Source organism: Dermochelys coriacea, chromosome 6 (assembly GCF_009764565.3).
Source record: "Dermochelys coriacea isolate rDerCor1 chromosome 6, rDerCor1.pri.v4, whole genome shotgun sequence".
Taxonomy (NCBI): domain Eukaryota; kingdom Metazoa; phylum Chordata; order Testudines; family Dermochelyidae; genus Dermochelys; species Dermochelys coriacea.
This window is the reverse complement of record NC_050073.1, coordinates 46,064,652-46,092,434: the sequence shown is the minus strand read 5'-3', so window position 1 is coordinate 46,092,434 and position 27,783 is coordinate 46,064,652. Positions and strand designations below refer to the sequence as shown.

Genomic DNA, 27,783 nt, shown 5'->3' with positions numbered 1-27,783 from the left:
GCTTCTCTCCTCCCCTCCCACCCCCTGAGCTGGGACCAATGGCTGTCTTGCCAATTTCTGGGCTCCATGGTGGACAAGAAGCCCAAGGCAAATTTTCCCCGGTCCCGGCAGGTAAATCAGGAGCCCAGGAGCTCGTGGAGCAGCCTGGCTCCCAGCCAGGAGCTGCCAGTGGAGCTCTCAGCTCCCGACGCTGTCCCTCTTCTGTCCCTGGAAGCATTCCCGGTGAGGACATGCACCACCAACCCAAGGAGGGTAGTGTGGACATCAGTAATTACTGCGGTAGCTCTAAGTTAACATAATATAGGTCGACTTAAGTTTTTAGTGTAGACAAGCCCTTTCACTTTAATCAAATATAGGAACTTATATGTGCCATGTATTGATGCCCTTCTGGAACATCAAAAGTCACCCTTCTGTGCACAAACTCAACATGCTTCCAAGTCTTAAAGATTCACAAATCTGATGTGCTTACACTGATTAAACAAAATTTTGCTGTTTTTATTTCTCTTCTCAATCACTATTCTAGCTGCTTTATTGTGTTTAAAAATATGTTATGCTTCGAAGTGGTTAATCCTGGTGCATGTGTTAAGCTCAATTTGTCAATGCAATATACTGCTGGGGGAATTCTGCCCCACTCTAAGTTCACATAACTCATGTCCCCTGCAGATTGCTTTGCTGTACTTCCTCACAGAAAGAACTTTCTGACAGGGGAAGCAAGAGTGGTCATATGTCTCTCCTAAACAGCACAGGTGCTAATTTTGGGTGCCTGGAACAGCCAGCAGAGCATTAAATCTCTGCGAGGGGGCGGGGAGCGCAGCTGTATTTGCCCCAGCCAGTGGCTCCTACCCTTCAGTGGGCTCAGATGCTAGTCTCAAGTGGGCTGATGGAGGACAGGATCTCCTCTTCCCCTGCACAGAGCAGCTGGGGCTGTATCAGACGCATCCCCTGGTTGTAGGAAGTTCCACACCCCTGCCCACCTGCTTCCTGCCCTCACCGCTCCTCAATCACAATTGGAGGGATCACTGTATGGGGAGCAACCCCCATGCATCTCAACCCCCTCACTGAGCCTCATCCTTCTGCACCCAGACCCGTACCAATCGAACCACAACTCCAAGGAGCCCCCCTGAACCCAAATCCCCTGCTGACCCCCACCCCTGCACCCAGACCATCCTCTGCTGAGCCCTTGCACTCAACCCATTAAGCCCCACCCCACCCCATTCCCCCAGTATCCGGACCCCTCCCCCCGCTGAGCCCTCCTGCCAAGCCCCATCCCTCCACACCCAAACACTTCACCTGGATCTCCCAGCAGAGTCCCATTACCCCTGCACTCAGAACCCCCCCAACCAGCCTCCATGCATCCAGATTCCCCCACACTCTCACACCCCATTGAACCACCCTCACCCAGATTGCCCCACACAAAACCCTCTCAATCCACATCTAGATACCACCACACTAAGCCCCCCATCACACTTGGATCCTGCCTGCCCAAGCCTATTTGCCCACCCTTGGTGCGGAGAAGCAGGCCCGGCCCTTGCACTGTGTCAGTCAGAGGCAGCAACATCACTCCCTCACCTGTGGGACGCTGACTTGGTTATCTCCCACCTCCATGAAACCAGTGGTCTACACTCCCCACTGCCATGCTGGAGCCTCCACATTTATTTATTGACAAATAAGATTTGCAGAATTTTAAAATATTGTGTACAGAATTTTTATTTTTTTGGTGCAGAATACCTATGACTGACGAGGTTTAGTACACCTTGCTATGGTTGAGGCAGTAGGCAGAGGAAACAAAGAAAGGAAGTTCACAGGATTGGAAATTTCGACACATCCAATGGAATTTCCAATAAAATTAAAACGTTAAGATGTATGAAAATAAGTATTAATAGTTTATCATTGTTCATTAGAAAATTATTTTAACCTATAAACAACACTTGAACAAAGAATCTTCACTTTAGTCATATCCAGTTAACTTTAAGACTCAAATTTTCCTTTATGGGAGCCACGTCTTATCTGACTTGACAACTTTCCTGTATTCGTATGTCCTCTCGCAGTAATAGGGTTCACTCTCAGGCTTGGATTACACTACAGAGTTAGGTGGATGTAACGCAACTTACGTCACCTTAACTAAGTGTCTACACTACGCCAGTGGTCCTGCTGATACAAGTCGCCCACAAATAGACTTAACTCCACCTCCACGAGAGGCGTAGCACTTAGGTTGATGTAGTTAGGGCAACACAGTGTTCATATTGGCCCCACAGCCCAAGCCATCAGCCCCGCCACTGATGGCTCTGGCTGTTGGCCCCACAACAAGAGGGCTCCAGCTATCAGTGCCACCAGTAGCGTAGCGGGGCAGCGGCCGCTCCGCCACTGAGCACAAGTGGCACCTTGTCAATGTCTTGGCGCCTTTTAAGTTTTCCCGTTAGGGGAATAGGGGGAGGATCCAAGAGAAAAAAAGGCGTTACCCACTGCAGTGCTTTTACTCACCCGGCGGCACTCTGGACCTCCGGTGGCACCTCAGCAGCGGGACTTTCACTCGCTCCGGGTCTTTGGCGGCACCTCAGTGGCGGGGCCTTTAGTGCTGCCGAAGACACCTGGAGCAAGTGAGGGCCTGCCACCGGAGCACTGCTGGGTGAGTAAAAGCGCCGCAGTGGGTGATGCCTTTTTTTTTTTTTTTTGATTGCTACCCCTGTTCCCTCCACCTGGCTATGCGGCTGAGTGCCACACAATGCAGTAATTACTGTGGTAGCTGTTAGTTAACCTAACTTAGGTCGACTTAATTTGTAGTTTCAGAGTAGCAGCCATGTTAGTCTGTATTCGCAAAAAGAAAAGGAGTACCTGCGACACCTTAGAGACTAACAAATTTATTTGAGCATAAGCTTTCATGAGCTACAGTGAATGCATCCGAAAAGCTTATGCTCAAATAAATTTGTTAGTCTCTAAGGTGCCGCAGGTACTCCTTTTCTTTTTAATTTGTAGTGTAGACAAGGCCTAATTTATCTGAGGCAGAGACTATAATTTATTATGGCATAGTGGCCTAGCATAAGGGGCCCTGCAACATAAATATTAAAAAACACTCAGCCTTTGAACAAAAGTCTAAATATATCTGTGGCATCCCTCCTGCTTCCTTTTTAATTTGTTGGTTTATGATAATTTTACTGTTACTGAACTGGTGGGTTACTGTTGTATACCACTCATGTTATGTATTCAGTGGATTATGAGGCATTTCATTATTTTTGGTCACATTTTGTCGAGTGCTTTAAAGGCCTTAGAATTCAAAGTAATACAGAAAATCTTTTAAACAAACAAAGACCTTTTGAGCTCAACTTCTTTTAACAGGAAACCAACTTGCTATGACAATATACTGAACTGAGTCTGAAACACTCAGAAATGAGTAAGTCAGAAGTTTAAATGCGTCCTTATTTTCAGACAAGTGTTTAACACGTTGCAATTTAAGAAGTCAAATATACAAAATATAATGTGCATTAGGTTCTTTCTAGATAAAAAGTAATTTTCAATATCACTTACTATTTGTAGAAAACAGTTTAGTTTTCTCTATTTCAACTGTTAGCCTGCCTCTGATTTTCAATCCTTTACTTACATCTTGGCTCAAAGCCATGAAACTCCTCTGCAGTTCTTTAGCAAATTCCAGGTTATTCGTGACTTCCTGGTACTTAGACACTGCATCCTTGAAAGAAAAAAAAAAAATTAAAGCGACACTTATTACAAAGCAAGAGATATGCACTTCCAAGTGATAGCTTTCTGAATAAAGCACTGTCTTGCTCTAAAAGTTAGCTGAGCATCTTTAAACAGTAATGAGGGTTTGATATTTGAGGCTTCAAATATATTGAGTAGAAGAGACATGCAAATGTTTGAAGTTTTAAGGACTTAGCTTTCTGGAATAAAGGGGCCACCGTGCATGTGCGCATGCACGAGAGAGTTGTTTTAATATTTAGTTTGATTACTCTATTTTAGTCAACTAAAAATGGGTCAAGTGTTATGAAAACAAAAAGCAACTCCTAGAAAGCCATATGCAAAACAAGACATTTTGAAGACTAACCCAGGTCAGACTAACCTACAATTAATGCAGCCTAGAAAAAGGGTGGAAAGCAGGATGGATAAATATTGAGGATTTTAAAGAAAAAAGCAAAAATCTGATATTTAATTTAATACATATTTCTTTTAGAAATAAACTGGTTTAAAATTTCATTTTAAAAGTACCAACTATGTTAAGGCCCACTTTTACTATAAGAAATGGCTACTTACTGTAAATGTGGTGCTTTAAGAAATGATGTAGATGTGTATTCCACTTAGGTGGGTGCATGCTTAAGTGGAATACATGCCTACATCTACGTGAAGACGACTCTGGGTTCAGTTTAGTTAGCAGGGGAAGAAAGAATATTTTCTTCATTTGGACAACTTCATTCAAAATTGAGAAACTGGGGAGCTGAAAAAGCAGGAAAGTTTGTTTTCCTCTTCCAAATTATGAATAAAAACCAAGTGGGAGAGGAGGAGATCTACAAATTCTAAAGACCTGAAGGACATGGGGCCAGATTTTCAGAAGTTATTTAAGTACATAAGATGCAGACATGTGACTAGTGGGATTTAGATGCCCAACCTGCTTTGCAGAGTGGATTAAAACAAAAAATTAATTTAAATACATTTTTCTTTTAAAAGTAAACCTATTTAAAATGAAATCTGAACACAGATATGTTAAGGACTGAACTTTTATAATCTCTTAAAACATTAAAAAAAATTAATAAATAAGCTGAATCCATAAGTCTCTACCAAAAACATTAAAGGCTGCTTGTCTATTTAAAGAAAGAACCAGCAGGAAATCTTTTGAGACCAAGCTTTATAAATATGGCACAATAAGTGAGCCTAAGTAACTTGGAAGACTGTCACTTTCATGAAACATAGGCGAGCAGGAACTTCAGCTCCAATCACTTTTAACATAGGCATATTTGAAAGTTTTCCCAGGCTGACCTGAAAATCAGTTTAATTCACTGACTACAGACTACTACTGTTTTATAAATCATTTAGTTCTAAAAAAATGTGAAATGTTTTGATAAGACAAGTTTTATATCCAAAATATTTAAAGTTGTCTCGCTTAATAAATATACATTTTATGCGCCATTTCATGTTTAATTAAATTTCAGTTACCATCCTAATGCAGCTTGACATGAATCATGAGCAAAGTTATCATTCACCATTTTCTAAACACACCACTTAACAGGAATCTGAAAATATTAAGCTTATCACTTAAATGTATATAGTTACAGTGTAGCTTTCTAGACAGCAAAAAGATTTATCAAATCTAGCGTAAAGGCTCTATTTAGAACCTCTTTTTTTTCAAAACTGAAGTACAAATGAAAAAGGGAATTAAAAAATTGATGTTAAATCAAGGCACTTGGTGATTTAAAAATCCATCTACCCTGCTGCACAGGCACTTTTGAAACCACACACACACACTGACCACCCCTTCCCCCCCCACCCCTCCGCATCACCTATCTGCATCTTTAGGCATTGTGATCACGATGGTGGCAATATGTCCATTCACTAATAATATTTAATACTTCCTTCGCTGAAAAATCAGTTAATTCTAAACGCAAAACATGTTTTATAAACTTTTTCTTAAATATCCAGTGCATTTAAGGTAGTTTTATTTAACTAGTGAAAATAAATTTAACTTGCTCTTTGTGTATTTTTAATGTAATTTCAATTTCCATCCAACTGCAACTTGACAAATCCCGAATAAAAATTGATCTAGCAAATAAGTGTGTCATTCACCATTTCTGATTAAATGATGAGCTGTATAATTGCTTAAGTAATTGGTGGGAAGACATAATAGATCCTCTAGGTTAGCAAGTACCACCAAAGGTAGTGCAAATGTACATTTAACTGCAAATCAGCATGTTTTAATGTTTATACCAATCAGTGAGAATGAACTTTTTCTTAAGAAAATAACTAAATACAAATGCAAAACATTTGCTTTTTAATTTGCTTGCTAACTTAAATAATGATTAAGATTATTATTATTTAAAGCAATACATCCTGGTAGACAATTTCCTTCCTAAGCAATTTTAAACATTTGCTCACATCTTACATTTATTTTCCATCATCCCCTCCACCAAAACCAGGCAAGACTCCTGCAAAACTCTGAAATTCTACACACAAGTTTGGGGAAGGAGACAGTAGACAGCTGAAATCCCTGTTGGGGTAGTTAATGGTGGTGCCTTCTTCATGAATTATGATTTTGCTAGCAGAGATGTCTCTCTCAGGGTGTAAGAATAGAGGATATGTATAATTGGTTCCTTTAATTTTTCCACTCCCTTGCTTTTTAAGTTCTTTTAGGCTTATTACATAGAGCTAGCTTAATAGACACAAGGCAGTGTTTGTTTAATTAGGTTTCCAGGTGGCTTGTTTTAAAGGTAAGTGATTTTGAAGATCACCGCCACCCAAGTGACTCAGAAGCAAAACCCTGAAAACTAAACCTGCATATTCAGTGAAGTAATGGCACCATTCACGGATAGGATCTTTACAAATGTACTCATTCCCATATTAAATAGCATGCTTTTCATGAAATTCTCTCATTTCCTCAAAAGCTCCACTCCTGATTATGAACAGCAACAGAGCTAGCTGAACATTTCTGAACAAAAAGCATTACTAGCTGAAAGTTTTCCCCCCAAAAGTGAAAATGTTCATTTTTTTTAAAAAATGAAAAATATTTTAAGTACCCCAAAAAATTTAGTCTCTACAGTTTAGACTTTGGTTGTCTTCATATTCAGTCATTGTCTTTTGTCAAGTAGCCAATGTGGTCCAATAGGTGGTTAGCCTATGTGGCCCAAGGGATCAAGTGGCCCAGTCAACCGGCTAACCCATTTTTTCAAACTGTTCTACTTAGCACTTTCATGAACAACAGGATTTTTGTAGCTGTGCCGCTACACCTGTGCCGCTAAAAAGCTCACAGTTTAGCTGTTTGTCAGCAGGAGAGCGCTTTTCGTCAGTAACATTTCTGTCGTGACGGGGGGGGGGGGGTGTTAAACACCCCTGAACAACAAAAGTTTTGCTGACCAAGTTCCTGTGTAGACAAAACCTTAGATAACAAATCTGTTTTAGGAGATTGTTCTGCTAGGTCAGCAGCTCTGGTTCAGATCTAGGTCTTCATCAAAGCAGCAGCAGCTGTTATGCTGAAGACCTGTTCTTTAACAAAGTTGCCCTTCTTTTGTAAAAGATTTTCTAATGCAACAAATCCTCCTCAAGTAGCTAACTCCATGTATCAGGTTAGCCCTCAATTCCGGCCCAGAGAACATTAATGGGGCATATGAGAAAGGTGGTGTTCTACTCCTCTCTTAAATCATACCAGGCAGCTTTCACATATTACAAAAAATGAGATCAAATGTAAATCATATTTTCCCTCAACTAGCTATAGCACATAAGGATTAAGTTATGGTCAATGTTAATTTATTTCAGCTTGTTAATTAACCAATTTATATTAGCCAAGAGAGAGATCTAAATTATCACTACGCACAAATTGTACAGTTTGTATTTTTTAAGACAGCAGGGTCCAAAAAATATGGCACTCAAAATGTGAATTTGGGGAGCCAACTTTTAACTGATAGATTTTCTTGAAACTCCCCCCAAAAATTCAAGTTTGATTTTAAGATTATGTGCTGAACTTTCGGTCATTACACTGTTTTCCTATAAAAGAGGCTGAACTCCTGCTTTAGGTGTGAAACTGAATATAACCTTAATTATGGCACCACCACAGATAAACAACAGTACTATTGAAATTTAAGTCAGTTTTCATCACAGTACACTAACAATTGTGAACCTAAATAAACAAAAATACCAACACACAAAATATATCCTTGTAGCTTTTCGATCTATCACTATAGCTGAAACCAGATCTACTCAATTATTTTTAAATTTGAGTTCATATTTAAAAAAAAAAAAATCAAGCCTTGACAGCCTGTGAGAAGAGCTTTATGGAAGTTTCGATTTTTACCAGTTGATCTTGATTAAGGCGCTCTCCCTTGTTCATTCGATCCTGGTAATCATCAAGTTTGCCCTAGGGGGAAAAATAAATGCTTTTACGTTTTCGGTACTACAAGTCATAAAGAGTTAACCACAACAGAAGTGAGAGTTATGTTACGGTTCCCCACGTGTTTGTGTTACAGTGTGCAAACGGACATGATTTTGAGCTTTGTATGTAAATACCTGAACTCATTTTACATTTAAAAATACACTTTTACACAGAGGAAATATTTTAATCTCACTTATTCTGTTTCTATAATGCACATCTTAGTGACCTTTCTTGCAACCAACAGAAAGTTAGTTTGCATCAGCATTGAAAGTGACTTGCAAAGAAACAACTAGGTGTGTGTGCCCTGTTTAGTTTCATGGTGCATAAAGACAACACAAAGCTTTTTTCATTTTTGTTTTTCACACTAACTACTCAGGGTCTATCTGCTCTGGGAGACTCTAAAGAACAAGAACCAGAGAAATACATCACAAGTACCAAGAAAGTAAAACCTAATTAACTTGGAGGAGGCAATTTTTATTTAAGCATTTATTTTTGCTAACATTCATTTTCCTAGTATTTGGATTCAACACCTCCCCTCCAGTTCTCGGCTGGGAAAACTGTGAATCCATATGTGACTTTATTAAGTCCTCAAGTAAACCAGGAGGGACCAGACCAGACTTAAGATTCCTCATATTTAATGTAGGAGACCTCTATACATCCAAGACACAAAGAGCACACACACACACACACTTACTTTCTTTTGCTGGTGACTTAAGAGTTAAGTCAGATACACAAATATCTTCTAATTTCTTTGTGTTCATTTCCTGCTAACCCAAAGAGTGACGAACCAAGCTCAGTCCCTGAACTAAAAATCTTATGCACTGCACTAAACTGCCAGAGATGCGACTCCAAAAGAAATGCGACTCCAAGCTTGGTAAAGTCAAACCAATACGTTTCAAAAGCAAAATATTTTATCTAGTTAGGTAACTGCTAACTGTCCCTTATCACTTAGTTTACAAAACAAAAATCATTAAGTACTTCCTAAATTCGGCATGGGCAAACTACAAGCCACGGGCCAGATCCAGCCCGCCAGCTGTTTTAATCAGTCCCTCAAGCTCCCACTAGGGAACAGGCTCTGGGGCCATTCCACACGGCTCTTGGAAGCAGCAGCAGCATGGCCCCCTTCCAGCGCTCCAGCCGGGGAGCAGGGTTGGGCCACATGGCTCCCGGAAGCAGTGGTATGCCCCCCCCCACCCGGCTCCTACGCATAGGGTCAGCCAGGGGGCTCCGCTCTGCACATTGCCCCCGCAGCTCCCATTGGCCGGGAGCCGCAGCTAATGGGAGCTGTAGGGGCAGTGCCTTCGGATGGGGCAACGTGCAGAAACGCCTGGCTGCACCTACGCATAGGAGCCAGAGAAGGGACGTGCCGCTGTTTCCGGGAGTCGCTTGAGGTAAGCACTGCCCAGAGCCTGCACCCAAGCCTCTCCTCATGGCCCAACCCCCTGCCCTGTGAACCCCTCGGACCCAGCCCAGAGCACCCTCCTGCACCCCAAACCCCTCATCCCCAGTCCCACCCCTGAGCCCAGACCCCAACCGGAGCCCTCGCCTCCCCCCGCACCCCAGTCTACCGCCCCGCCCAGAGCTCACCTCCGCACCCTGAACTCATTTCTGCCATCCCCCCAGAGCCCTCACTACCACCCCCCACACCCCAACCCTGTGAGCATTCATGGCCCACCATACAATTTCTATTCCCAGATGAGGCCCTCAGGCCAAAGAATTTGCCCACCCCGACCTAAATGATACACTAGCCATGTAATAAACACTTATAAAATGCTTATTTTGTCAAAAAGAAAAGTACCATAACTCTGACACATGGACTGTTAAACACTAAAAAGTATTCTCTTTTCATGTTTAAAGTCCAAGTCCAAGTTTTTCAACAAAGTGTTCTGCCATTTCTTGAAATAATGTTTATATCAGGGGTCTCACGCTCCCAGCCCGTGGGCCATCTGCGGCCTGAGATCCTCCCCAATGTGGCCCACGGGGCTCCAGCAATTTTGGGGCCGGGTCTCTCCCTTGGCCCTGCCTGCTGCCCCAGGTGCTCTTTCCCCCCGGCGCACGTCCCCCAGGTGATGTACAATGGCCTGGAGGCCTGCCCACCATCGGCAGCGCAGCGGAGCTGAGAAGCTTCTGCTTGCTTGCTCCACATATCTGACAGCCCCTCCCTGGGTCCCCGGGTGGGGTTGTGCCTCCGTACACTGCCCCTACCCAAAGCACCCCTGCAGCCAATGGGAAGCTGCGGAGGCGGTGCCTAGCGACAGCAGCACATGGAGGCTGGCCTGCCTTGGAGCCCCAGGTAAGCACTGCACCCACCAAACTCCTCCCCACAAACCAGGACACAATAACTCAAAGCAGCACTAGACCTTGCCATAACAACAGATGCAAACCTCCATACATATCTCCACTGCTATAATGATCAATCATACCTTTCAAGAGCCATTAATCCTACACATTCCATATCACAGCATGTGGTATACCTCATCCAGTGCACTAAATGCGCCAACAACAATTATTCGCCCAGCGGGCTTGTCCAATCAATGACAACTCCTCCACAAAAACCCTCTGCTAAAATACGACTTATTTTCTTTAGAGACAAGAAGTTTAAAGAAGATTATATGGAAAATCTGAAGTGGTAGTAATTCATAATAGAGCTAGAAGACGACAAAAATGATTGACAAGAGTCAATATTTCAAAGTAATTTTTAGCGGCGTGTAACTCAAGTCAGATAAACTTCTCTTCAAACTTCAAAAATTCCCCTTCTGCCTTTAGAATTAATTTAGCAATTCTCAGAAAAAGGTAGTCATCCCAAGACAATTACAGAGACCTAAAATAGTAACCAGTTACTATAAAGATGTTTGTAATTATGGATTCAACACTTTAATCTACAGTAATATCTTTACCAATTGCTATAAAGCTTTGAAGACTATGAAAATTTACAGATATTAAAGGAGTGCTTGCCCACACAATTCAGATTAATGTTTGTGAAATACAACACACTGAGAAAGATATTGCCTTGAACAATCAAAATTTAAGTCAAACACTTTTTTAAAAAAAAAAAAAACCACCAAGGAATATCCTGATAGCCATAATACCAAAAAGACCAACACAAAAAACAACACAATTTTCTTTTGGGGGATAATCACTGCAAAAGAAAATTCTAGTTACAGGTTACAGTCCATTTATTTTAAAGAACAGGGCTTTTTAGTTTTAGTCATCTGTCAGTTGTTCTTAAAATTGGGAGGTCACATATCTTGGGAATATAAGATTAAATACTACACAAATCTATTTTAGTCACTTGAATTTAAGGTTTTATTCATGTGAATCAAAATACGGTTCTGAAGTTAGTCCCAAAAGGACAAAGATTTCCAGTGAACGTTTCCCCCTTTTATATTTTGTCACTAACCCTACTACTTAGTGCTACATCTGTAGGTAACCCATTATGGAACTTTTGACACCACAGGATTTCTCCGTCTTCACTTAGAGACAGGCAATGAAGCCAACACTGGGATACTGGTTTTAGATCAGCAGCTTTAGCAACCCAAGGACCCCCATTTTCACAGACCCAACCACACCCCAATACCCCTCCCCACCTCACCTCTTCCCACCTCTGCCCTTCCTGTTCCCCGCCTCTTTCTGCCCCCTCCCAACTCCTCCTCCTCCTTCCAGCGCCTCCTTGTACACCACTGAATAGCTGTTCCCTGGCATGCAGGAGGCACTGGAAGGGAAGGAGAGGAGCTGATCAGTGGGGCTGGTGGACTTCCCTGGATCCGCGGATCGCAGTTTGAAAATTGCCGCTTTAGATAGAAGCATTATAAAAGGTAATACAGATTAAATCTTAAAATTTTCCTAGCTCCATTTTTAATACCATCTGAGGCTATTATAACTGGAAGAATTTTTGAAGTTTAATTTATTTTTCAGTGACTTTCAAAATTTTACTACATTTGTCCATGGAACCGTTTCCATTAGAATTCTAAAAACTGACAAACATTTTATTTAAAACAAAAAACAAACAAAAAAAACACACCACCACTACTTGTTTTTACTAGATGTACATTTTGGGCTAATGATGATCTAATAGTCACTTTAAAGTTATAAAATACTGGTAAAAGGTCTGTTGGATCCAACCTCATAATAGCAAACTTGGTCTTAAAATTCTATTGCTTTCATGTAAGATGATGTACAAATCTACATAGACCTAAAAGTTAATTATTCATATATCTGGAATTTTCATTATTTCTATATGACTGAGCATATTTCATGAAGTTTGCCATGAAAAGCTGTTTGGAGATCTAGATTCAACCACTACTTCATGTCCTCTCAGTTTTAAATTCCAGAGTAAACTAAAGGAATCATTAATAGTAACCAAAACAGGAAGGCACAAAAGAAGGGAGGGGGCGGAAAAGGTCTCTGGAGTAGAAAAACTAAAAAAACCCACCATGGCAGGATTGTGTTCTAGATTTAAATGTTTCTTGAAGCATCATTTGTTGACCGTGATAACATTCTGATTGAAAGATAAAACAGACAGTGAAAGTATTTGATCAAAGTTTCTGAAACAATTCACTTTGGGAAATTGAGTATAAAAAAGTTCAGCCCAAAGGATCTGTTCTGGAAAGCTGTGGGCTTGTGAAAGTAAGGATGACATGCAAACTGCTATGTAAGATAAATTACTGACAGTGGTCCCAGACAGAAAGTTACAGCCACTCATACTCCAGCTATATCTTTTAAACTAAGTCATCCTCTGCCAAAACAGACCATTTTACTGAAAACTCTACAATTAAAAAGACAAACAAAATAGTTACCTTTTTCACCTTTCCATAAAAATAAATTGTTCAATATTACCTTTTTCACAGAAAATTAATTCTCCAACTAAGGATTTCCTTAACTCCCAATAATGTAATGTCCCTGGCCAAGTGTTTGATTTGGGCAACAACTAGCAACTGTAGCATCGTGGTCAAATTAAACCACAACAATGGGACACAGTAGGTGAAGCGGTTACCAACAGATAGATCGGAAGATACTTTGATGAGCACTAAAACTATACCCAAAAGACCATTAGCCAGACAGAGCAAGTAGCAAAGGTGTTTTACTCCTAACAGCCTATCACCATTTAAGAAGTAAGCAACCGTGTTCAGCACTAGCTCAAGCTTCAGGATGCAACCCTCTTAAATAGAGCATTGAGCACATTACTGTTAGCCTAGTCCAGGGGTGGCCAACTAATGGCTCCGGAGCTTCATGCAGCTCCTTCTATAGGCACAACTCTGGGGCCGAAGCTACAGGTGCCAACTTTCCAATGTGCAGGGGGGTGCTCAACCCCAACTGCCACAGGCCCTGCCCCCTCCCCTCCAGAGCCTCCTGCACACCATGAAACAGCTGATCAGGAGGTGCAGGGAGGGAGGGGGAGGAGCAGTTCAGTGGGGCTGCCGGTGGGCAGCAAGCACTGGGAGCGGGGGAGGGAGAGTTGATGGGGGGCTGCTTATGTATTACTGTGGCTCTTTGGCAATGTGCATTGGTAAATTCTGGCTCCTTCTCAGGCTCAGGCTGGCCACCCCTGGCCTAGTCAGTCACACAATGCACGCTTGACCACCAAAAAAGAAAAAAGTCTGCCGTGAACGACGATTTAAATTTGGTAACCTGGCTCTCTTTCAAAAGAGTTTTAACTATTAGAAACAAAGGTTTTTAATACAGGCTTCTCCATCACAACAAACTGGAAGAAAAGTCATTCCTGTTTAATGCTACTTTCTCAAAGCTTCCAGATATTTAGTATGCCAAGATGAAGGCAAAGGAAAGCAGCCTTGCCCTCTGCAATGCAGCGGAAGAGCTACTCTAAACACACATTATCACAAACGGGATTCTAAATGCAGAGTAAGTGTTACTTCATTGTAGTTGTAGACACAATCCAGAAGGTCACCTACTGCATTAGGCTAAGATACTACTAGATAAAAAAGAGAAAGAGTAAATCAAGGTGTCACTTCTTAAACCTGTTAACTAACATCAGCAACAAGAGCTGTAAAATAACTGCTGTAATACATTTTTGCCTTGCAGCCCAACTGCACTATCCCAGCAAAATGAGATGTTTCACTGATTTTTTCCCCTATACAATCTTATCCTAAGTTCTCACACAGCATGTGCACTCTGAAGCACAAACAGCAGAAAAATTTAAGAGGAAAGTGAGTGGAAGAGTGATCCAGTAAACAGGTCACAGGACACAGTCATCAGATCCCAATTTTAGTCCCTGCTCTGCCATCAACCCACGGTGACCCTGTGAGATGTAGGGTCACCGTGGGTTGATGGCCTAGAGTAGATGCCTTGGTGGACCACGAAGAGGAAAATACAAGTGCAGTTGCCCTGAACTGAGAAAGTCTGACTGGTCTGTTTTAATATTGAGTTTGTTGGCAACTATAAGAATTAATTTTCATTCTGAACCATCACCCTCTTTGATTTCACTTCAACTTTTCTCAAGCAAATTCCTTTGGGGCTAAAATTTTCATTTATTTTTTAAGTAAACTATCTTAGTCTTTTCTGAGTTATACATGTTCTGACTGGCATTGTTTTGTAATTCAGATAGATGAAGTCAGACTATTTAAAGAGTGACTTGTTATATAGTCACTATTCAATAGGGAAAAACTTGACTTTATATAAAAGAGTTTATGAACGAATGTTTGATATTTTCATGCATGTGCTTCAGAATGTTCCCCAACTCACTGCCTCCTCAATTGTGTCATCTAAATGATCTAGCACCACAAAGGCATCTTGAAAGTGACTACAAAGCACTTTTCCCCCCCCCCACTTCTTAAAAAGAACCAGGAAAACTAAATGCAAACAAGCATTCAAGTGATATGAAAAGTTGAAACTGAGCACTCAAAACTTCAGAAATTCCCGTTTTCCCCACATCCACAACTTGGCTATGTCACATATAGAATTATCTGTTCCTGTTTTCCTTGTACACAATAAATAGTTGTTGATCACTCTTATTTAATTTATACTCTAAAATAGATAGGACATGCAACAGGGTCACATTATTAATCCAAAGATAAAATATTACTATGATATTAATGTGCTCCTGAATTTTCAGCTTCAACATTGCATTAATATAAACATCCTTGTTTCTTATTCAGAAACTAAGTGTTTAGAACTTGAGGATTTTCTCAATGTACTGTATTAAATTTAAGTGAGCTCTCTCTCATGTAAATCTGAGTGTCGAGCACTTAACACAGCTTTATAAAGAATATCAAAGACATTAAGCTGAATATTTACCATCATTTAAATTAGGGCTGTCGATCAATCGCAGTTAACTCACATGATTAACTCAAAAAATATTAATCATGATTGTACTTCTTGTTCAGCCAATCGCTAAATAAACAAATTTGTTTACATTTACAGGAAATAATGCTGCCCTCTTCTTATATATAATGTCACCAGAAAGTGAGAACAGGCATTTGCACGACACTTTTGTAGCCAGCATTGCAAGGTATTTATATGCCAGATATGCTAAACATTCATATGCCCCTTCATGCTTCGGCCACTATTCCAGAGGACATGCTTTCATACTGATGATGCTCATTAAAAAAAAAGTGTTAATTAAATATGTAACAACTCCTTGGGGGAGAATAGTATGTCTCCCGCTCTGTTTTACCCACATTCTGCCATACATTTCATGTCATAGCTGTCTCGGATGATGACCCAGTACATATTCATTTTAAGAACGTTTTCACTGCAGATTTCACAAAACACAAAAGGTACCAATGTGAGATGTCTAAAGATAGCTACAGCACTTGACCAAAGATCTAAGGATCTGAAGTGCCTTCCAAAATCTGAGCGGAATGAGGTGTGGAGCATGCTTTCAGAAGTCTTAAAAGAGCAACACTCAGATGCGGAAACTACAGAACCCGAACCACCGAAAAAGAAAATCAACCTTCTGCTGGTGGCATCTGACTCAGATAATGAAAATGAACATGTATCAGTCCGCACTGCTTTAGATTGTTATCAAGCAGAACTTGTCATCAGCATGGACACATGTCCCCTGGAATGGTGGTTGAAGCATGAAGAAACATGAATTTTTAGCACATCTGGCATGTAAATATTGTGCGATGCTGGCTACAACCGTGCCATGCAAACCCTTGTTCTCACATTCAGGTGACACTGTAAACAAGGAGGCAGTATTATCTCCTGCAAATGTAAACAAACTTGTTTGTCTGAGTGACTGGCTGAACAAGATGTAGGACTGAGTGGACTTGCAGGCTCTAAGATGTTACATTGTTTTATTTTTGAATGCAGTTTATTTTTATTCATAGTTCTACATTTCTAAGTTCAACTTCATGATAAAGAGATTGCACGACAGTACTCATATTAGGTGAACTGAAAAATACTATTTATTCTGGGGTTTTTACAGTGCTAATAGAATATCAGGGTTGGAAGGGATCTCAGGAGGTCATCTAGTCCAAACCCCTGCTCAAAGCAGGGCCAACTCCCAATTTTTGCCCCAATCCCTAAATGGCCCCCTCAAGGATTGAACTCCCAACCCGGGGTTCAGCAGGCCAATGCTCAAACCACTGAGCTATCCCTCCCCCCTCTAAAATTCTCTTCACCCCAGATGGAAGTCGAACTCACAACCCCTGGCTTAGGAGACCAATGCCTTATCTATTAGGAAATACTCGTAATCAAAAATATAAAGTAAGCACTGTAAAAACAATGAGGAGTCCTTGTGGCAACTTAGAGACTAACAAATTTATTGGGGCATAAGCTTTCGTGGGCTAGAACTCACTTCATCAGATGCATGGAGTGAAAAGTACAGTAGGCAGGTATAGATACACAGCACATGAAAAGATGGGAGTTGCCTTACCAAGTGGGGGGTCACTGCTAACAAGGCCAATTCAATCAGGGTGGATGTGGCCCATTCCCAGCAGCTGACAAGAAGGGGTGAATATCAACAGAGGGAAAATTACTTTTTGTAGTGCTAACGAGGCCAAATCAATCAAGATGGTTGTATTCTGTATTGTAACAGAAATCAATATATTTGAAAATGTGGAAAACATCCAAAAATATTTAAATAAATGGTATTCTATTTTTGTTTAACAGTTCAATCACGTGACTTATTTTTGTAATTGCTTGACAGTCCTAATTTAAATGTAAAATCTCATTTTATTTGAATTGGTTTTTAAGAACCTTTGTTTACTCCATAAAATGGAAATATCTAATATCTTAGGTGAATAAAATCACTCCTGAATATGCAAGTCAATACGTGTATATGTCTTAACTTAAAGATACCGGTGATTTACCCACTAAGGCCTATTAATCTTACTGGGAATTAGTCAGTAAATTATTTGTGGATCAGTGACAGAATATACCTAGATATTTTGTAAGTCTTCCTAGTGGATGAATCCCCTATTGCTAGCAAATTTCAGTGCAGAAATACTAATATAATGCATTGTCTATAGTATTTTTATTCCAATCTGGACATCCCTAGTCTTCTATCCATACAATCAAGCCAACATGACTTGCACTTCTGTTTTACCATTCTACTTGACTTCTCCAGCAATACTTACCTCATGCTTTAGAGCAATGGTTCTCAACCAGGAATATGTGTACCCATTGGGGTCTTCCAGGAGGTACATCAGCTCATCTAGATATGACTAGTTTTACAACAGGCTACATAAAAAGCACTAGTGAAGTCAGTACAAACTAAAATTTCATAAAGACAGACAATGACTTGTTTATACTGCTCTATATATTATACACTGAAATGTTTCAGAGTAGCAGCCGTGTTAGTCTGTATCCGCAAAAAGAAAAGGAGGACTTGTGGCACCTTAGAGGCTAACAAATTTATTTGAGCATAAGCTTTCGTGAGCTGCAGCTCACGTCATTGGATGCATTCAGTGGAAACTACAGTGGGGAGATTTATATACACAGAGAACACTAACGAGAGTGATCAGGTAAGGTAAGCTATAACCGGGGGGGGGGGGGGGGGGGGCATTTCCAGCAGTTGATAAGAACATCTGAGGAACAGCGGGGGGGGGGGGGGGGGGAAGGATATGAGGAAATAGTTTTACTTTGTGCAATGATCCATGCACTCCCAGTCTTTATTCAAGCCTAAGTTAATTGTATCCAGTTTGCAAATTAATTCCAATTCAACAGTCTCTTGTTGGAGTCTGTTTTTGAAGCTTTTTGGTTGAAGAACTGCCACTTTTAGGTCTGTAATCGAGTGATCAAAGAGACTGAAGTGAAGCGTTCTGTGACTGGTTTTTGAATGTTATAATTCTTGACATCTGATTTGTGTCCATTTATTCTTTTACGTAGAGACTGTCCAGTTCATTGGCTGTAGCTCACGAAAGCTTATGCTCAAATTTGTTAGTCTCTAAGGTGCCACAAGTCCTCCTTTTCTTTTTGCGAATACAGACTAACATGGCTGCTACTCTGAAACCTGTCATCTTAAGTGATCACTCTCGTTACAGTGTGTATGGTAACACCCATTGTTTCATATTCTCTGTGTATATAAATCTCCCCACTGTATTTTCAACTGAATGCATCCGATGAAGAGAGCTGTAGCTCACGAAAGCTTATGCTCAAATAAATGTGTTAGTCTCCAAGGTGCCACAAGTCCTCCTTTTCTTTATTCACTGAAATGCAAGTACAATATTTATATTCCAATTGATTTATTTTATAATTATATGGTAAAAATGAGAAAGTAAGCAATTTTTCACTAATAGTGTGCTGTGACACGTGTGTGTTTATGTCTGATTTTGCAAGTAGTTTTTAAATCAGGTGAAACTTGTGGGTACACAAGACAAATCAGACTCTTGAAAAAGGTACAGCAGTCTAGAAAGATTCAAAGTCACTGCCTCAGGGCATGTCTATACTACAAAGTTAAGTTGACATACAGCCACCGCAATAATTACTTCAATTGTAATGTCCACACTATGCTCCTTCTGTCAGCAGTGTGTCTTCACCAGAAGGACTTGAACCGATTTAACTAACAGTGTGGGACATTGTGGGGCACAGACAGCCTGAGCCCCACTGCCCTGGGCTGCAACAGGCCATGGGAACAACTCAGTGTCTACATAGACACTGAATCAACTTACGAGCTACCCCTTTCACAGAGATGGTGTTACTAAGCCGGTGTGCTGGGCAACTTACATTGGCAGGAGGGGCATTTTAGTGTAGATGCTTACAGACTGAAGTCGACATAAGGGAGCCTTAATGAGTTTTACTGATCTGAGCTACCTCTTGTTCATTATGAAAGTACAACCTTAAGTGGCTTTCACAGTCCTTTAAATACACACATTTAGTCCAGCCAAAGGACTCTTTCAGTCATCAGTAGCTTAATCCAGAGTCAAACATAAATATGTTCTTTTAAGAGTCATCTAAAGGAGGAAGCAGTGCAGAGAGCTGGATGCTCTAAAATGTTGTGGCAAACACATGCTTCCATCAAAGACAAAAAGTCAGCAAAATTACTTACATTGGTAATTAAGACATTTTGCCCAATGCATAGAAAAGGAGTCTATTTTCTCTTCAGTGAGCATACATAACTAGTTAACAGAAGTTATATCAACCATTGAGAGAAATAACTTCTATACTATTAAAAAAAATCTAATAGTTATAAATGAAACAATGAGATGAAACAAGGAACTAGTGCCTCCAAAAATTTAAAAAAAAAAAAAAAAAAAAAAAAAAAAAACAGGTATGAGAGCTTAATTTTGAGGGTTGGAGCTGGGACTTAATATGTATCCAAAAATCAGTATATCCATGCTACCACTTGGAGGTTCCAACACAAAAGAATTCAGCTGTGGTTTCACATAGTCTGCCTCCATTCACAATTTCAATACAGAAACTTCCAATCAGATTTATTACAACTAATTTTGAGTTTCATTTTAGACGACATTTCTTAGAGTAGGTTTCCTTAAAAAAAACAAAAAAAACAAAAAAAAAAAAAAAACACACCCACAAATGCAGGGACTGGGCCCACCACTCTGAACATGTGCTGTGCAGTGCAATAACAGTGACTGATACTGTCCTAAGACAGGTTTCAGAGTAGCAGCTGTTAGTCTGTACTCGCAAAAAGTAAAGGAGTACTTGTGGCACCTTAGAAACTAAACTTATTTGAGCATAAGCTGATGTATTTCCACTGCATGCATCCGATGAAGTGAGCTGTAGCTCACAAAAGCTTATGCTCAAATAAATTTGTTAGTCTCTAAGGTGCCATAACTACTCCTTTTCTTTTTGTCCTAAGACAGGCCATGCTGGATACCGAGTAACAAAAAGTAACTTGGAAAAAAGAGACAACAGACTCAGGACTGATTTAGTGCTATCCCACAAGGAAACAGGAAGACAGCCCTCCTGACAGAGCATGCAACTGCTTCACCAAAGCTACCTGGAGATCAGTGTATCAATGAGAAGAGCCTTTGATCACCAGAGGGGCCTTAAACCCAGCAACAATGGTTGCTTCCATAAGACCTCTTCCGAAGAAACTTATCACAATGCCCTATGATAGACTGATTGTTAGTCAGATCTTTCATGCAGAAAGTCTATCACATCTATCAAAAAGTGGAAGCAGAGACACAAATACTACCTAAAATATTAGGTCAAACTGATGTATTACAATGGAAATGCCTATGTTATTGAGCATGGTAGAACCATCCATGAAATATATTTTGGCAAACGTCACTACGATATTTAGACTCATATCTATGGTTTGGCTACAAGACAAAGATGCAGCAATTTAACTTAAATCTCTTTTAAAATTAGTGCTAACCCTGGGATGGCCACCTATTTTAGTTTAAACCGTTTCCCAATTGACATCAGCCAAGCCAAATTAAGGTTGGTTTAAATAAAAAGGAGTGTCCACGTAGCTGTTTGCACTAGATTTACCAAACTGGTTTAAAACCTACACTTGTTGTTAAACTGGTACAGCTTTCTCACATTCATATTTATCAGTTTATAGAATATGGTTTTAATACAGCATCTTTCATATTTTTAAGCATTCTAAAGCTTCATAAGACAATGGCACAGTTAGAACAGCACACGAAGTTTGGTTGTCTGTGGTATTAAAGGTGAACTGAAAGGGAGGAAAAAGGAAAGGAGTACTTGTGGCACCTTAGAGACTAACAAATTTATTTGAGCATAAGCTTTCGTGAGCTACAGCTCAATTGGTGCATGTGTTTCTCTCCTGCCCCCAGGCTGTAAAATGGAGACAATGTTTGCTCTCACCCCCACCCCAAGAAAAAAGCTTCTGTATTACAACACAACAGAAATTGAGATTTAGATCTAGCTTGCTTTTCCTGGAAGACTATGAGTAGTTACAGAACTAGTAGGATTTTAACATCATACATCATGCAAGTGAAGTCAAAAAGAGGTTTAAGTGATTTTTATTCAGACTGTTTAAAACTTTTTTAAACACCTATTTAATTCAACTCATAAGTTGATGGAAGAAAAGACTTTAGATAATAGAACATCCCTTGAATTAGGACCTAAGGAAGCTCTTAACACGTAAGAGACCTTCAAGAAGTCCAGAAACAAGATTCAGCATTCCTGATCTTTCTAAAAGGTAAAACATCCTCAAGCTTTCTTTCTACATCTAAAAGAGAAGAAACTGGGTTACTGTCATCCCCCTTTAAACATGTACCACTTTGGCTCTTTGGAACTTTTCTTAACACTTTAGTTCTGAAGCAAACTGAAAACAAGACGACTGAAATATAACTAGCAATTTAGTATAAACACCTGTAATTACTATGGTTCCTAGCTTGAATTATTTTCAACTTATTTTGAACAAATTCTGTACTGTAATTCCAAAATTATTACTACTTGAGTTTAGCAATATCATTTTACTCTTAGAGCCAGCTAATGAAAGTGTGAAACTAAAAAGACTTCTGAGTCAAGATGTAGCATTTCTAATTTCTACAGCAAAAGTATATTTATTAGACCACAAGCCATACTTACCATTTAAATATTTAAAATATGTCCTAACTCTAATTGCACAGGTCACCAAATCAACATGATTTTTACTTTGTTCTTAGCTAATAAACATTCAAAACTTAACTCAATTGTCCTTCTAGATGAAGACCTGTAAACTCTTTTAGTGAAAGCATTTAATCTTGCACATTATCAGATGTTTTCACATTTAACATTTTTCATCCACTTGTCTCTAGACTATAATTTCTGATCTTACCCTTTATATGCAAAACATCTTCAGAAATTTAGAAGATTAAAAAATGTAGTTGTATGAATACTGCACTTAAGAAACAGCATGTGATCACAAATAATACATAAGCACAAATAAATATTGCATAGGTATTCTCTGCAAGGGTAAGTAATCAGAAGTAAGGAAATGACTATCTTCAAAACTTCAGAGAATATTAACACCTTTGATTTATTCTTTTTAAAGACAAGAAAAAAATCCATAATTTAACTATTTGGCTTGACACATCCAAGAACCATTTATCCCATGCACATTATGAGGTCTGCAGCAAGTCTTCGGAGTTGTGCAGGAGCTCTTGTCTCCTTCACGCACTCTCATCATTGTGCACAGTGCTAAGCTAGCTATGCACATACAACCTGACCTTAACAAGAAAAAAAAACAAAATATAGTGCTAATACACAATTTCTCAACTCAAAAGCAATTCACACCACAACTACTCAAGGGTTCTTCTCTGTGAGGGAAGTTTCCATGCCAAGTTTCAGAAAGTAATAAGCAAATGTAAAGTTATAATGAAATGCTCAAGACACTTTAATTATACCAGTTACTACTGCTCTCCATATGTTATAACAGGTATGGGGAACTAACAGAAACTAAGGAATTCACAAGCTAAAATGTCCCAAATTGCATGCATTTGTATCAGAATTCTGAGGTCTTCTACTTATAACTTTCTAGTTTTAGATACTCTCCATAGAGCTTTACCAGAAAGTCCATTAAAACAGTGGTTCTCAACCAGGGATACGTGTACCGCTGGGGGTATGTAGGGGGGTACATTAACTCATCTAGATATTTGACTAGTTTTACAACAGGCTACATAAAAAAAAAACCACTAGAAAAGTCAGTACAAACTAAAATTTCATACAATGACTTGTTTATACTGCTCTACACACTATACACTGAAACGCAAGTACAATATTTATATTCCAGTTGATTTATTTTATAATCATATGGTAAAAATGAGAAAATAAACAATTTTTCAGTTATACTGTATGTGATACTTTTGTATTTTTATGTCTGATTTTGTATGCAAGTAGATTTTAAGCGAGGTGAAAGTTGGGGTACGTGAGACAAATCAGACTTCTGAAAAGGGTACAGTAGTCTGGAAAGGTTGAGAGCGACTGCATTAGAAAACAAACACTAAATGCATTTGTTAAAATGTAAGTTATGAAGTTTCTTTAAAACTTCAGAAACTGCTGCATATAAACAGGTAAAAGTGACCCAAGGCATAAAGGCTGTACTTGTGCAGTTTTTGCTTGTTTTAGGGCAGAAGGTTTGAAGAGCTCTTCTCCCTACCTCCCTGCCCCCCTCCTAATTTTTAACTCAAAATTCAAGTTGTGTCCATCTTGGAAAACTAGCACGTTTATGATATTGTTTCACTTCCTTGTTTTGTCTGAAGTTTTTTATTCAGACCATTCACAATTTACTTAATTCACTTAAAACACTTGGGGAAGTTTTAAGGATTGATTGAAAATCTTCAAACCTTCAGTTAAAGACTAAGACTTTGTCTATGCATAAACTTGCACTGATTTAACTGTTTAATATCACACCTCTGCTTATACAAGTATAAGTCTGTCTACAGGCAAAGTATGAGAGAACTCCCCTGCCACATTTTAAAGTCATACAAAAAGCCTTCCCTCTCTCTTTAAAATGACACTTAACATTCCTGCTATTTTTTTAAAAGGAAAAAAAGCAGTGCATTCATGCATACAGGTGTTAAGTAGGCCCTATTTCTGGCCACTTTGCATGTCACCTTTACTGCCTTAATATAGTCAATTCATCCCAAACTAGACTACTCATATTTCAAATTTTGTTTTTAAATAAAAGTGAAAAAAAATTTCATAACTGAATTCATGGTTTTTTTAACATTAAAAACAAAAGCAGAATTAAGAGATTAACCTTGCTGCAGTTCAGAATTTTTTGGTAGTATCCCAAGATTTAACCTGTAAATATAGTGATTTCTCAAGTATATCACCAAAACTCCAGAGCTTTTAATGGGGGCAATAACCATTCAAACTTGTCTTTGCTATTGTGTCTTATCACATTTACCCATTAAGCTCTGTAGAACCGGGTCACTTGCATGGCACGATCCATCTGACACACAGCATCATGTACACAACTGGTACCATAGAAATGATAAGTAACCACAACACCGTCACTCTCCTTAGGCAACCCAGACCCTCTGAGACTAACTGATATTCCCACAAGAGACACCCCAAGAGTCAGGGCGAGGGCTGTTGTATAATATCCTGGACGCCTTCGAGTCTTGGCTGCGTGACCCATACAGAGGAAGCCTCCAGGGGAATCTCTGGCAGGGTGGCCGGCTGGCCCCGGCTTTGTGCTGCCAGTGCCTGCTCACACAATGCAGCTGCCTCGGAGAGGCTGAGACTGCCTCTCGCCGCCGCCATATTAGCTTCAGCCTCCATGTGCACAGTCCGTGAGCCCCACAGACTGCAGAGCCTATCGTCCCGCACCCACCCAGCTCTCTATGCCGGGGGAGAGGGCCGCAACTCCATGGGATGGTTACAAGCCCAATTCATCCCCCGGCAAAGGCCGAGCTCGCGAAGACCCCGGCCCCCAGGAACAAAGGGGTGGGGGTGGGGACTGTGTTGTCTCACCGGTGTCTCACCGACTGAGAGGACGGGAACGGGGGCAGTGGCGGCCCCTCCTGCCTGTGTCCGAACCCAAAGAGCCCCGTGAGCGCGACGCGCATCGCCCCGCGCGGGGCTTTGCGAACAAAAGCCTGCGCGCTTCGGCCAAGCGGAGCAGGAAAGGAATGCCCCGGGCGAGGCGGCCGCGCTTCTGGAACCTTCCGGCGGGAGCCTCCGCCGGGAACGCCCCGAGCAGGCCCGCGGCAACTCCCCGGGGACCAGGCCGGCCAGGTGCAGGAGCACCGAGATCCGGAACCTCGCTCCCCACACAGCGGGGCCCGGGCCGGCCAATCCCCGCCGTGGATGATGGGGAAAGGCGATTCTACGGCCCCGGCGTGAGACAGGCCGACAGGCCGCCGGGCAGCGGAAACTCCCGGGCGGGGAAGGGAACCCGGAGACCCAGAGAGAAAGAGGAGACCGGAGAGAGCTGGAGCAGAGGAAGCCAGAACGCGCGAGGGGGTGGCCGGGCCCAGACCGGAGTGCGGGGAGATACGGTACCTTCTTCTTCTCCAGGTTGCGCAGCTTCTTGTCGATCACTCCCAGAATCTGCTTCATGGCCTCTGTCTGCACCGAGCTGGTGCTGCCGCCCGCAGCCGCTACCGCCTGGGGAGGAGCCGCTGCCGGGTTGGCCTCACTACCCGCCGGCACTGGCCCCACTTTGCCGCTGCTACTCGCCATAGTGCTGTTGGTGGCCGAGGGCATCTCTACAGGCGAGAAAAGAGAGCGCGTTAAAGGGGATGGCTAGACGGGCCGCCGGAGGGGACACGCGGGAGGGCGCGCGCGCGCGCGCACCCCCCCACCTTCCTCACCCACCCCCCCCCCCAGGACGCGCGTCGGAGCCGCACCTGCAGGCGCGCGCCCAACGATCTCGCAACCAAATCGATTCGGCTCTGTCCGCCTACGACGGGGGCGCTCTGGAATCACGTGACCAGCAGCCTCCGGGGCGCCGCTCGTCCCCTATCCCCGTTCAACGGTCACTCACGGAAACCCTCCCGACCCTGTGTCTGGAACCCTTCATCAAACTCCCCCCCGCCCCTCACCGTGTGTGTGAGTGTCCCAAGGGGAGGGGCTCAGTGCGCTGCGTTCTCGCTTTTGGGAATGGCCGCCTCAGCCCACTCCGGCCCCGCCGCCTGCGCCGCTCCTGCTACCTCTGCAGCGAGCTACTAAAGGAAGAGCCGAGAGCGCGCGCGCCTGAGACAGGCAGGGCCGGCTTGCGAGCGAGCGAGGGGTCCTCGGCGGCGGGGTGTGTCCGCGTAGAACGCCTGAGCCACTGACCGATCCGCATTGCATAGCGGGACGTGCTCTGGATTGCGGCGCGTCCCCATCGTGCATCCAACAATCCCCCTTCCAAATGCCAAGGCCTTTCCCGGGCGAGTCGTTCAGGCGCGCGCTAGCCACTAAAACCCGGCCCACAATGGGAAGAGCAGAGGGCTCTTGGCAGGACCCCGCGGGAACGGGCCGGGCTTGTTGGGCAACGGGGAAATCTCCCCTCTGGCGGCAGCCCAGTCCCGCCGCCTCCGAATCCGGCCCGGGCAGCGGCCCCGTGGGCCGCTCCCGCCCCTTCTCCAGTGGGGACGGTTGCGTGGACCCCCCCAGAGGCGGGGGAAGGGATCAGGGGCTCCGAGCCCCCTCGGGGCAAAGGGCTTCGCTGCAGCCGCCCCTGCGCCGGCAGTGGGGGCCGCTCGGCTCCCCGGTGGGCCGGGCAGTGCCTGCCGAGCCTGGGAGCGTCCTGGGGATGACCCGTGGCGTCACGCGCGCTGAGAATTGTCCCCAGCGGGACCCGAGCGAGGCCGGTCGCAGCGCGCCTGTGGCCCGCTGTGCTTCCACGCAAAGAAGCCCCATTGCCCGGACGGTACAGGACAGGGGCGCTTTGAGGACCGTGCCTGTGGGGTGGGCTGTGTCTGGTGCAGAGTCACCGTGAACTTCTGACCCGCAGACGAGTGGCTTGAAAGCTTGGTTTTTGCCTAATCAGTTAACGCTCAGTAGCTGCTCGTTACTGGGTACGGCTCATGGGATGTTAGGTACCCCGTAAGGAGCATCCCTGAAACAACAGGATGGGTGATCAACCTCTCCAGTGCGAGCCACCTGCTACATCCATCCACTTTTGGGGGTTGAAATATAATACATGCATTGTGGGCACTGGCAAACAATTGCCTTTCTTTCCTTACCTGCCAGGTGTGGTGTTAGAGGTTCCTGTGTCTTTCTTGCAGATAATGATGCTTGTCTAATACTTACATACATATTAAACTTTATATACATTTCTGACCTAAGACAGTATAATGAATCCAACCCCTTTCAGCTATTGCTGGACTTTTTGATTTCTGGTCCAGGTAACTGAAAGCCTATTACTTTATTTCTTTATCATTTGCAGGAATTGACAGTGAGACAAAACCTGGCTTGTGTTGTACAAAGGCAAATTTGCATTCAAAAGGAGTGCTATACCTATTTTAAGGAGATAAAAGTGTGACATCTGGAGACAACTGAAATACCCCTGAATGTGGCAAACCAAGCTGGAAAGGCTTTGGCAGTTATTCAGCTTCCCTTTTTTATAATATAAGGGAACGTTTTCCCTGATACTGTAGTGGGAAAAATGCGCCTTACGTTTCTTGTGAATTTGATAATCGGCTAACTTGTGTTCCTATTCTTCTGTTGCTCATTTTATACCTAATTTTAGCTCCATGCTAAGCAAACCTGCTTTCTGGCTTTTCTATAATCTCTGACAAATAATTTGCAATAGTAAATGTCCTTGCATATATGAAGTATCTTGTATTCAGAGTGCTGTACAGGTTGATGGTGCAAACTATATTTAGGAAGCAATTCATATGAATGTAGCCACCTACAAAATGAAACTTAACTGTAGAACAGCAACATTA

At 42.1% G+C, this 27,783-nt stretch overlaps 1 protein-coding gene and 1 long non-coding RNA gene across 7 annotated transcripts in view; one reads left to right on the top strand and one right to left on the bottom strand.

The window, feature by feature from the left end:
- CAPRIN1 (cell cycle associated protein 1) overlaps positions 1-26,235 on the bottom strand; it is a 78,536-nt gene extending 52,301 nt beyond the window's left edge. For 2 of the 5 annotated variants that reach the window (XM_038406979.2, XM_043516449.1), the window contains exons 1-4: positions 25,951-26,115; positions 25,409-25,614; positions 8,003-8,065; positions 3,596-3,682 (exon numbers count right to left, since the gene is read on the bottom strand). In XM_038406979.2, coding sequence (XP_038262907.1) covers positions 3,596-3,682; positions 8,003-8,065; positions 25,409-25,612 — 354 coding nt within the window. In that variant the 5' untranslated portion in view covers positions 25,613-25,614; positions 25,951-26,115. Of the gene's footprint in view, positions 1-3,595; positions 3,683-8,002; positions 8,066-25,408; positions 25,615-25,755 lie in introns of all 5 variants that reach the window. The other 3 variants (XM_038406977.2, XM_038406978.2, XM_038406980.2) reach the window with 3 other exon arrangements.
- The window catches only part of LOC122460599, a 29,352-nt gene continuing 26,329 nt past the window's right edge, over positions 24,761-27,783 (top strand). For both annotated transcript variants that reach the window (XR_006282015.1, XR_006282014.1), the window contains exon 1: positions 24,761-25,404. This is a non-coding gene — a long non-coding RNA (uncharacterized LOC122460599). The remainder of the gene's footprint in view (positions 25,405-27,783) is intronic.